This window comes from Eretmochelys imbricata, chromosome 2 (genome assembly GCF_965152235.1).
Source record: "Eretmochelys imbricata isolate rEreImb1 chromosome 2, rEreImb1.hap1, whole genome shotgun sequence".
Lineage (NCBI taxonomy): Eukaryota > Metazoa > Chordata > Testudines > Cheloniidae > Eretmochelys > Eretmochelys imbricata.
This window is the reverse complement of record NC_135573.1, coordinates 91,086,114-91,098,902: the sequence shown is the minus strand read 5'-3', so window position 1 is coordinate 91,098,902 and position 12,789 is coordinate 91,086,114. Positions and strand designations below refer to the sequence as shown.

Genomic DNA, 12,789 nt, shown 5'->3' with positions numbered 1-12,789 from the left:
ATAATGGCAAACTAAATATTGTATAAAAATTGCTTGTGGCTGAAACCAGTATTTACAATATGGCTTCGTCGTTTGGCTAACTAACATAAAATAATATCTCCTAATAAATTACATGGGATACCTGTAATCAGATTCTTCTTTACAGTCATCTAATATACAAAATATTCCAAATTCGCTTCTATGATTAGAGAAATTATGAGGTGGGACCTCCCCTCTGTTTGTATTCTAAAGAGCTTAAATAAATAACCAGGCAAGACCCCCTAGCCAGACAGATCCAAAAGATGAGGCTGATCCACCACCAGGAAGTTCTAGGGTTAGCCTGCTGAGAAGCACATTTCCACTTATTGTGAAAAGGGAGGATGCTGGATTTTCACCAAGGTGCTGTCCTTGAACCCTGGATAGGAGCTTCATATTTTGTCAGCCTCTAGCTAGTAGCTATGTCAAATCGGAAATTCCAACTCCCACAGCAAATGGAAGGGAGAAGGCTCTTTCTATTTACCTTCTCTAGAGCTTCCTGACTGCTGCAAGGGGTGAGGAGGAAAGAAGTCTCTGGACTCCACCTGTCAGCCTTTGTGTTTGCTCCTTTTTTACGGGTGAATATTTCCTTGTCTGCCTCTTCTGCTCATAGCCCTCCAGAGCATCACTGGTGTGAAACTGACATTCTTCACAATTTCATTGCTGTTCACGGAGTTCTGAATAGCAGTTTTAAAACTAGCCACAGAGAGCACAGTGTTAGGCTCTCAGTTCTACATGTTACCATGATTGAATAAAGCATGTTGCTGCTAAGATAATAGTTCAGTTTTAAATGTATAGGTTTATCATTAAGCGTAGCTTTAATACATGATTTTTTTCCAAATTGGGATGGAACTTTTAATTCTTGAGGCACTATAGTTTAATGGACCAGACATGGGTAGGTGGAAGAAGATCTTTGACTTCTAATCCTAGCTCTGCAATAGACTCACTTTTTACTCTTGGGTAGGTCACTTGAGTATTTTCTGTCACAATTGCTACATCTGTAAAACAGGAACAACTTGTCTACATATTTTAGAATACTGTTGTGCGGATTAAATAATTACTGTTTTTGAAGTATTTTGAACATTTTTGGTATTACATAAGTGCTAATTTAAAAAAAATTGTTTTGTTTTTTTTTGATGGATTAGTCCAGTGTTGATGTACAAGGAGTAAAAGCCTGACATGAAGCTTGTTTAAGGAAAAACAACCCTACTATGACCATGCCATTGTTTATATTACCTTCAGTACTTTTGTGGATTTTTTTAAAATTAAATAAAAAGAACCAAATAGCTCACTGACAAAATGAGATTATTCAAGAAGTTTAACACACAACCACAGACTTGGGTAGAAGAGGGTCTGAGAAGTACACACAAACCATTTGAGTGTAAGGATTTGAATAATTTTTAGTTATTAATGGAAAAACTCCTGTGATTTTTCTACTTGTTCGTTCAGTTAAAGCATTAAAATCTATAGAACCACTATCTTGTCCTCTTTCAAACTCCCCTTAAGTCTTACCTGTGTTGTGATGTATTTTGTAGATGCTGCCATTTGATGTAGCTAGACCAGTGGTTCTCAAACTTTTGTACTGATGACTCCTTTCACATAGCAAGCCTCTGAGTGCAATCCCCGCTTATAAATTAAAAACACTTTTTTTTATATTTAACACTATTATAAATGCTGGAGGTGAAGTGGGGTTTGCAACCCCTCCCCCCCGAGGTAATAACCTTGTGACCCCCTGTTTGAGAACCCCTGAGCTAGACAAATAGCTGGCTGATACTGTTGCTTATGTTGCTAATTTCACTGTTGCCTCATCCTCTTCGAAATATTTGTTTCTTACACCTGTTAACATCAGGTCATAATCCTAAATTGTGAGATCTCTGGGGCAATGACTGTCAGTTTTTTGTGGGGGAATTTTAAACCTTTTTGTACAGTACTTAATGTAGTGGGTCCCTTATCCTTGATTGGGGCCTCAAGATGCTGCTGTCCTACATATAATAAAGTACACACACAAATATTTAAGCATCAATCTAATATGATCGTAAGAAAAACTTGCATCTTTCTTTTCAGAATTAAAATGGATAGACAATTTTTTTTTAAATTATTTAACTTTTTTGTGTTCATTCTTGGTTGACTGATCTATATGTCATAGATGCCTCTGAAATTCTCAGTGAATTGATCAAGCAGTATTTTTGTTCAAAGGTACAGAATCAAAGGTTTCTGTTGGAGTCCTAAATATCAAACTTGAGATGTACCCACAGCCAAATAAGACACTATCCCAGGAAATAGTTAATACTCAAGTAAGTCATAATTTGTACGGCGAGTGTTTTTGTTTTGTTTTTGTAAATTCACCCAGCTGTCAGATTTCAGATGTATTGATACATAGATTCGTAGATTCCAAGGCGAGGAGGGACCATTGTCATCATGTAATCTGACTTTCTGTGTAACACTGGTTAGAGAGCTTCCCCAAAAGAATGCCTAGAGCATATCTCTTTGAAAAGCATCCAATCTTGATTTAAAAATTTCCAGTGATGGAGAATTCACCGTGACCCTTCGCAAACTGTTGCAATGGTTAATTACCATTGCTGTTAAAAATTTACCCCTTATTTCCAGTCTGAATTTGTCTAGCGTCCATTTCTAGCTGTTGAGTTGGGTTATGTCGTCCTCTGTTAAATTGAAGAGCCCATTTTCAAATATTTGTTCTCTATGTAGGTACTTATAGACTGTAATCAAATCACTCCTTAAACTTCTTTTTGTTAAACTAAATAAACTGAGCTCCTTGAGTCTTTCACTAGACGTATACAAAGTATTTTTCTCTGACATTGGATTTTGAAATTGTCTTGAAGAATATTCATGTTGAACAATTATATTCATCTAAAAATTCCCTATAAGGAGCTGTTTCTTCTTTGTAATTTTAAAAAAAGATCATTCACAATTTTATTTCAAACTACATCACCATGTACATGTACTTTAAACCTAATTTAATCACCTTTAAGCAGCAAAATAAGGTAGCTTCAGCGCATTTCTTTTCCTTATATACATGACATATGTGTTTGTCTTCTTACTACCTTTCCCCTCATGATGAAAGCCAGTAAATATTAATATGAAGATTCAGAGAGGTTGTCCTCCGTTTTCATTAATAAGACACACAACACTGATGACAAATCTACTAGCTCTTTGGTGTGTTAGCATCCAAATAAGAAGTATAACACTAAGTTTTCATTAGTTTTTAGGAAATATTTCAAACCCTAAATAAGATTACTTTCAGCACTTGTATAAGTGTTATTTTAAATACTAAGCTGCTTTATTTATTTATTTATTTATTTAATTTATTTTTAAGAATGAAAAGATTTGATGTTCCCACTGCTTACTATGGTGACTGTTAACAGTTTAGAATTTTCTCTCATAGCATTAATGTATATCAGGAATATTAAAGTTAAATATATTTATTTTTACTGTAGCTTGCCTTAGAACGGCAGAAAACAGCAGAAAAAGAGCGTTTGTTTCTTGTGTATGCTAAGCAGTGGTGGAGAGAATACTTGCAGATCAGGCCTTCACACAACACAAGGCTGGTAAAGATTTTTGCACAGGTTTGTGAATTCTTCTAAAAGATTGAAATATCTGCTCTACTCCCAATTTAAGGTATTTTAATTGTACGTACAGACTACAGGTATAAGTAACCTATTTTGCATAAGAGTGTATATTTCTAGGTACAGAATGCATGTTTCAATGTGATATAAAATTTCATCCTTATGAATTTGAGATTTCTGCATTACTTACAAGTGGCAAAACCTAAAGTGATTTATGCAGGTCATTCCAAACAAGTTCTTATGCCACACTAAAACATCATGTAATCTATATATGCCAGATGCCTTACGGAACAACTTTTAAGACTATTTTAGAGTTTTAAAAATTATCATGGGACTGTTCTATTGAAGCGGCGCAGAGATTAATAATGTTAGAATAAATCCCAGTAGAGATAGATAGAGAAGACGAGAGAGAGAGAGAGAGTGTCAAAGTTGCATGGTGAACTTATTTATCATATGGTTACCACCTCTACATATGTAACATGGAAGTATATAAATGTAAGTCATGGCTGAGTTATGGCTGCCTGCGCTCTGCCTACTATTTCATCTCGTTCAGAATTGTGATGAGCTTCAAACAGCTGCCACTTCTTTTAAGCCAATCTGCCAGAGAAATATTTTCTCCTCCAGCCAAATATGGATTTCCCTCCCGAAAGTTATATCTGACCAAGGCCTGAACACAAACATCTCACATCTTTGAAGTCCATTATCTCATGAAGCTGCAAGCCTAAATAAAAGAAACTAAAAACTTCTATTCCTAGAATACACTTTCTGTAATCAATGTGGTGCATACAGTAATTCCTCACTTAATGTCCTCCCGCTTAATTTTGTTTCAAAGTTATGTCGCTGCTCAATTAGGGAACATGCTCGTTTAAAGTTGTGCAGTGCTCCCTTATAACATCGTTTGGCTGCCTGCTCTGTACACTGCATGTAAGATTTTGTGGAAGAGCAGTGACTTTACAAGGGAGCATTGCACAAGTTCCTCTTCTCCACTCCTCCTCCTCCCTCCCAGAAAATCCTACGCGCTGCCAAACAGCTGTTTGGCAGCAGGGAAGCGCTGGGAGGGAGGGGGAAGAGTGGGGAAGCAGCGCGTCTCTGCTCTTCCCTCCCCCCCCACAAGTCCTAAGCCTGCCAAACAGCTGTTTGGCAGCGCTTAGGACTTTTTGGGGACGGGGAAGGAGTGGGGATGCAGCATGCTCTGGAGAGGAGGTGTATTGGGGTGGGAAGAGGTGGGCCTGGAGTGGAGTGGTGACGGGAAGACATGGGCCTGGAGCATCCCCCAGCAAAGTCGGCTCCTGTTCTTCTCCAGGTAAGCTGCCGCTGCTGCTGTGAAGGTGCTTCCTAGCATCCTTGCCTGCAGCGGGCTGTGACTGTGTGGGGTAAACCAGGGGCACTTCCCAACCACAGTACAGTATAATGCCTTTTGTCTGCCCCCCCCCCTCCCCCCCGAATTTCCTTGGAACCCAATCCCCCACATTTACATTAAAACTTATGGGAAAATTGGATTCGTTTAACATCGTTTCACTTAAAGTTGCATTTTTCAGGAACATAACTACAACATTAAGTGAGAAGTTACTGTACATTATACAGAATATATATGTTAAAAGGTTTTATTAGCGTGACCTGTATAACTTACTACTAGTTTTGCTTGACCATGTGATATTGCAGTGGTAAAAGTGAACTTTTTATACTGCTTGAAACTGTCTTAAAATTATGAAGAAGCTGATGCTGCAGGCGTTCCTCATAACCTGATAGGAGATCTTTCAGAATCTTCTTCTCATTCTGATTTCTTGGAGATGTTGAGGAATATCTAAGAATTATTAGTATCTACTTGATTTTGTATGACTTAAAATAACCCCAATATGCATAAAAATAATGATGATACAATATATTTTACCTTGAAATATTGTGGGAGGCATTGGAATTAGGATGTATATCCGTAGCTCAAATCCAGCCCTGGTTGGCAGTAACCTAAAGGTTTATTGCCATGTGACCATGTTAAATAGGTCTTTAGAATGAGCTGGTGAATGTTTACTGTCAGGACCTTTTTTGTCTTTTATGCAGGAACTTCTTCCCTCTTTAGTTTTAATATTTTTTGTCTTTGCATTTTACATTATATGATACTTAATGAAAAGATTTTATAATTTTATGCAGTTGCCTGTGTGGCACCCTGAGTTACTCTGGAGTGGGTGCACTTTATAAATAAAATTAACACCCTTGTTACCAATCTCAGCAGAGCTGTCAAAGATTGGCTGAGCGACTTCTTATTCCTAGAAGGGGAGGATGAAGTTGAAGCTAGTACTGCTACTACCTTGTTGTGTCTGTTCTATGGATTCAAGGACTATCTGTTGTCAATCTGGCACTTTTTAACCAAGGCTAAATTCACTTAATTTTAATTTTTCCTTTTAATACTGTTTACTTTGCTTCTAAAAGGGCATTAAAAACAAAAGAAAAGCAAATCAAAGAATTTTTTTTTTTTAAATTACTTCTACTTTTAAAGCAAAAGATCAGAGTTAGCTACACACAGGTTTCATCTTGCTGTGCAGCTGTTCATTCCCAGAAAAGATTGATGGCATTTTGTTTTCACACGGAACTTTGGTTAATCCCCATTCATCACAATTTTTTTTAATGTTCAGGATGAAAATGGGATAAACCGTCCAGTGTGTTCATATGTCAGACCACTTCGAGCAGGCCGGTTGCTGGACACACCCAGGCAAGCTGCAAGATTTGTTAATGTCCTTGGTTATGAAAGAGCCCCTGTCATTGGAGGAGGTGGTGGTAAACAAGAACAGTGGTGCACCCTTCTGGCTTTTCTGTGTAGAAATAAGGTATAATGGGATATTCCTTTGTGTAACTGCAGTGCTATATTTTTAATTATTTAAAGTGACTAATATTTTATACGTTGAAAAATATACACATTAAACTCTATTTCGAAGGGGATATGTTCTAAATTACAAATGATAACCCGTGATATGATATGTATTTTTCATATCATGACATATACATTAAACAATAGGCAAAGAAGGTTTTGAATGATCCATAGAAAGGTGAAAAGTCTCTTACAAGCCTCTCTTTCTGAGGGGGGATATGCTATAAACAGGTTGGAAACAAATCTTTGTTTTCAATTTTCACAATGTACATTAGACGAGTAGGGACTGTACAGTTTATGGATTGCATCTACTGTATATCTGAATAAATATCTTCTTTCATCACGAATAATCACAGAATGCAACAAAGAGAAGCAAGAATCTTCTGTACACACACACCCCCGACCACCAAAGTGCTGCCACCTCTGAAGGGTTAAACCATAAAAAATAATTACACCTGTATGTTTATCATAGGAAGTGCAGAATACCATAGCCAACTGAAATTGCAGACAGAATTTAAATAGGCAAATGTAGTTTCCCACATTTTAAAATTTGAATATTAGAATTAGAATATTACACTATTCCTATGAAAGGTCCATGGGATCTTTAATGAGCACAAATGGATAGAATCTTGTTTTAATTTCTTATCCTTCAACATCATTATAGAGCCCCTACCTGATATTAGGGGTCATTGACTCACCAACATTGCTTTCAGTAAGTGCTTTTTAGGGGGTTTTACATTAGCATTGAAACCTCTTCAGGGTATAAAATAATAAATTTAGCAAAACATACAACATCATTAGAATAATTGAGGAATGCAGTATTCAATTTTTCTGAAAAGACTCATTGTACTGGAGTGTTATGCTTCATGCAGTACTTTTGGAAAACTTTTTTTCTTAGAGGTGAGAATAGATGTATTTTAAGGAAAACAACTTCTGATCTTTTTTGTAAAAATTTGGAAACCATATGTTTTTGTTGGAGAAATGCACAACTCTGACGTAATATTTGAGTCACAGTTTTATAAAATCTCAGCTAACTTCAGGATATCTGAGATCGCTTTCAGTATTTAATTCATTCTTGGAATTATTCGGTATATATTTCAAATAATTGCTTTACAACTTCTGAAAGATGTTCTTTTGTAGTTGAGAGTTGTATTTAGCTGCATTAATTTTCTTTTAACCATTACTGAGATTTAAAAAAAAAAAACTTAATTGCTTAATGATCTTAAAAAAAACTTGAGAAATAAAATCTAAAACTTCTCTTTTTTTTTTTAAATTGTTTTGTAATTTGGCTTAATTATTACCTTAAGTGTGTGATAATGCAATAGAGCTTTTGTTATATTTCCAGCAGATACTTGCCTGATTTTTGTACCTTTACTATTTAAGAGGACTGCTTCCTGTGTTGATGTTCTTCCAGCTCCTGTTTTGGTTTAAAGTCACTCTAAAATAAAATAAGTAGAAATATTCTTGAATAATACTCATACCCAGAGTGTGATTCAAGAGACAGAACAAAAGTTTTCTTAAAAATTGCATCACACTGATTGTTTCAGTTCAAAATGAAGTTTTGTTTTTATTTTTGGGGGCGTTTTTTAGTCTCTCTTTAGAGGAAATGAAGCAATACCTCACAGAGAACGAAGAGACTTGTCAGGTGGAGAGATTTAACAGGCCACCAGAATAGAATAATAAGTTTGTCTGTGAAATGAGTTGGAGATCTCAGGCAAGTTCCTAGTGGTCAGGTGTCCACATGATGAAACCACCACAAATAAAACTGTCAGTCTCCTCTGAGAGGATGAAAATGTAACGGGGATGGAAAGTGGCACATATCTCATGCCCCTTACAAATATTGCTTCTGGAATGCAGCTGAGGCACACTGGCAGGTTAATGCATGAACTTGCCCTCGAGTGAGTATTGTATGTATGGCTTGTTTCTTACTATTTCTTTGCTGTACCTGTCCTCTAGGTAGTACAGTCTCCATGGTTGTCAAACCTGCCACTTTCTATGAGTAATATATTCACAAAAGAATTGCAAGATACTTGATAACACACACATTGCTCATTTTTAAAAATACCTACTATTGTTTTGCTGTGCTCTTTTTGTAGATAAATTATTTTTAAAAAAAGGCTTGGGGCATCATAACTAGAAGACTTAAAAATTACTGCAATATGTGTTCATGTGGTTAATAAAAAATACATTTGTTATCTAGGGTGACTGTGAAGATCATGCTAACCTTCTGTGTAGCCTTCTCCTTGGATATGGATTGGAAGCCTTTGTTTGTGTAGGAACAAAAGCAAAAGGAGTCCCTCACACATGGGTAATGACTTGTGGGACTGATGGAACCATCACTTTTTGGGAGAGTTTAACGGGACACAGGTGAGTAAAATGAGTTTAGGGGAATTAAGATAATGTAAAATATATTTTCCAAACATAGGTAATGTCATTGCAGGTTCCCATCTTCTGGGTCTGTGTAAAAACCCATGGCACTAGAACAAGGCGCTGCCGGGTATGAGGCAAATGCCATTTCCTTATCACAGCCAGGAGCCCTGGAGGAGTTGCCACCCAGAAGTACTGAGAGGCTAAGCCCTGCAGGAAGTCCTGCCCTAAGGTGCATGAGAACAGCCCTCCATGATTACATGATTGGCTGGCACTCTCCATATAAACCAGGAGGCCATTTCTGGGAGTTGTCTGAGCAACGCAGACCTCTTTTGTCCTAGATCCCCTCCTCATCACTGCTCGCTGTGAGTCGCCTGGATTCCGGACTCTTATCTGTCAACTTTGGTCTGGCTCCTGACCCTGATCTTGGTTTACTGTCTTCAGCTTAGGACCCTTGCTGAGCCCGGTGCAAAACCCTGTCCCATCCTAATCCTGGTTCTCTCCCATGCTTTCAGTTTGATAATGGACTCTGACTTTTTGACTTTGGCCTGCTCTGGCCTCAGACTGATCTTTAACTCATTATGCATTTAGAATGTTTTGCTTAAAGAGGTACGCTTAAATAATTTAGGACCAGCAGTTACTTTGCAAGTAATATCTAGTTAGGAAAGTCCTCCAAATGCTCAATATTCATTTAAAAAACAAACTCACAGCACTTCTTGCTTGAAACAAGATTTTTTCAAGTGAATGAAAATGGTGAAATGTTTGCTGATTTTTGTGGAATGAATGACTTAGTTCCTCCGGTGACCATCTTCTCACACCATATAATTCATAAGTTGGAGGTAACCAGACCACACAACAGGGAACCAAATTGGTCATGTTACAGTTCGGCACAAATGAAGACGTTTAGAAGATGGGGGAATGCACTGCACACTAGTGATAGCTAAATTGATAACAGAAATAAGAACAAAGAAGAGATCTGAATAACGGGATGTCTATATCACAACATCACCAAGCTAAAACAGATGACAACACAAAAAGCTAGCAAACAGATACGAGGTACTTGAAGATTAAGATGATGGACAGCAAAAAGCAAATGAAAACAGGTAAAGGAAACTTTCACTAAAACATGTGAAGGAGTGCTGACATTCAGGAAGAAACATCACAACAAATGGTTATCTGAGAGTATATGGTATAAAACAGAAGATGCAAAACTGAATAAACTAAATAGTAACAAGAACACAAGATGCGGTGACTCCAGGAGAAATATGCTGTAAAGAACAAAAAGAGGCCAAAAGGAGTGCTAGGAAAGGCAAATGAAACTTTATAGATAAAATGGCAACAGATGCATAGACTACTTCAGCCCAAAATGACACTAAGACACTGTACAACATCATTAGACAGTTGTCAGAAAGAAAAACAAATATCAACCTAACAACCAAGACCTCAGAAGAACTAAATACATGGAGGAAGTACTTGAGTCAACAGTTGAATGGCAAGCCAGTGGCCAATTTCCCAAGTACAGAAGAAGAAGAAATAGATGATGAGCTAGGACCTATCAGGAGAGTAGAAGTAGAGAAAGCAGTCAATCAGTTTAAAAAGTGGAAAGGCACGGGGGCCAGATAATATACTAATTGAGGTCCTTAAGGCAGACTTGAGGAACACAGTGGACATTTTGATGGGCTGATTATAAAAAAGAAGAAAAAATATGAAATCGTGAAAAAAGGGTCATATATGAAGCTTCCAAAGAAAGAAGACCTCAGTCAGTGTGAAAACTGGAAGGGCATTCAACTACTGTCTGTCCCAGGTAAGGTACTTACACTTTTATTATTCTAGCCAGAATAAAGAAAGTGGTAGATTCAAGGTTGTGCTAAGAATAGGCAATGATTCAGACAGGAAAAATCATGTATCGATCACATAGTAAACCTATGTATCATCATAGAACTGTTGATCAAATGACAGTCACCAGTTTATATGAATTTTACTGATTTCCAAACCCTTTGATACAGTGACAGAATAGTTTGATGGAAGTTGCTATGCCACTATAGAATCCCTCAAAAATTTGTGTACACAGTTCCGATCATCTATTAAAATAGGAAATGCCAAGAAATACGTGACTAAAGCATTCAAAGTTATTGCGAGCATCGGACAAGGATGTCTTACGTCATCCATGATCCTTTTTACTGGTAGTGATTGGTTAATGACAAAAACCATAGAACACCCAAGTGGCATACAATAGACTCTCACATAGGGTATGTCTACACTACGGAATAAGGTCAAATTTATAGAAGTCGTTTTTTTAGAAATTTTTTAGAAATTTTATATATTCGAGTGTGTGTCCCCCCACAGAAAATGCCCTAAGTGCATTAAGTGCATTTACTCGGCAGAGTGCTTCCACAGTACCGAGGCTAGAGTCGACTTCCGGAGCGTTGCACTGTGGGTAGCTATCCCACAGTTCCTGCAGTCTCCGCTGCCCATTGGGATTCTGGGTTGAGATCCCAATCCCTGATGGGGCTAAAACATTGTCGCGGGTGGTTCTGGGTACATATCGTCAGGCCCCCGTTCCCTCCCTCCCTCCGTGAAAGCAAGGGCAGACAGTCGTTTCGCGCCTTTTTTCCTGAGTTACCTGTGCAGACGCCATACCACGGCAAGCATGGAGCCCGCTCAGGTAACCATCACCGTATGTCTCCTGGGTGCTGGCAGACGCGGTACGGCATTGCTACACAGTAGCAGCAACCCATTGCCTTCTGGCAGCAGACGGTGCAATATGACTGGTAGCCGTCATCGTCGTGTCCGAGGTGCTCCTGGCCATGTCAGCCGGGAGCACCTGGGCAAACATGGGCGCAGGGACTAAATTTGGAGTGACTTGACCAGGTCATTCTCTTTAGTCCTGCAGTCAGTCCTATTGAACCGTCTTATGGTGAGCAGGCAGGCGATACGGATTGCTAGCAGTCGTAGTGTACCATCTTCTGCCGGGCAGGCAAGGGATGAGGATGGCTAGCAGTCGTATTGTACCATCTTCTGCCGGGCAGGCAAGGGATGAGGATGGCTAGCAGTCGTACTGTACCATCTTCTGCCGAGCAGCCATGAGATGTGGATGGCATGCAGTCCTTCTGCACCGTCTGCTGCCAGCCAAAGATGTAAAAGATAGATGGAGTGGATCAAAACAAGAAATAGACCAGATTTGTTTTGTACTCATTTGCCTCCTCCCCCGTCTAGGGGACTCATTCCTCTAGGTCACACTGCAGTCAGTCACAGGGAAGGTGCAGCGAGGTAAATCTAGCCATGTATCAATCAGAGGCCAGACTAACCTCCTTGTTCCAATAAGAACAATAACTTAGGTGCACCATTTCTTATTGGAACCCTCCGTGAAGTCCTGCCTGAAATACTCCTTGATGTAAAGACACTCCCTTTGTTGATTTTTAGCTCCCTGAAGCCAACCTGTAAGCCGTGTCGTCAGTTGCCCCTCTCTCCGTCAGAGCAATGGCAGACAATCGTGCCACGCCTTTTTTCTGTGTGGACGCCATACCAAGGCAAGCATTGAGGCCGCTCAGCTCACTTTGGCAATTAGGAGCACATTAAACACCACATGCATTATCCAGCAGTATATGCAGCACCAGAACCTGGCAGAGCGATACCAGGCGAGGAGGCGATGTCAGCGCGGTCACGTGAGTGATCAGGACATGGACACAGATTTCTCTGAAAGCATGGGCCCTGCCAATGCATGCATCATGGTGCTAATGGGGCAGGTTCGTGCTGTGGAACGCCGATTCTGGGCTCGGGAAACAAGCACAGACTGGTGGGACCGCATAGTGTTGCAGGTCTGGGACGATTCCCAGAGGCTGCGAAACTTTCGCACGCGTAAGGGCACTTTCATGGAACTTTGTGACTTGCTTTCCCCTGCCCTGAAGCACATGAATACCAAGATGAGAGCAGCCCTCACAGTTGAGAAGCGAGTGGCGA

General features: G+C 39.1%; 1 protein-coding gene across 1 annotated transcript in view; it reads left to right on the top strand.

The window, feature by feature from the left end:
• The window catches only part of CEP76 (centrosomal protein 76), a 46,402-nt gene that overhangs the window by 14,332 nt on the left and 19,281 nt on the right, over nucleotides 1–12,789 (top strand). The window contains exons 6-9 of the mRNA XM_077809068.1: nucleotides 2,212–2,309; nucleotides 3,471–3,599; nucleotides 6,230–6,421; nucleotides 8,663–8,829. Coding sequence (XP_077665194.1) covers nucleotides 2,212–2,309; nucleotides 3,471–3,599; nucleotides 6,230–6,421; nucleotides 8,663–8,829 — 586 coding nt within the window. The remainder of the gene's footprint in view (nucleotides 1–2,211; nucleotides 2,310–3,470; nucleotides 3,600–6,229; nucleotides 6,422–8,662; nucleotides 8,830–12,789) is intronic.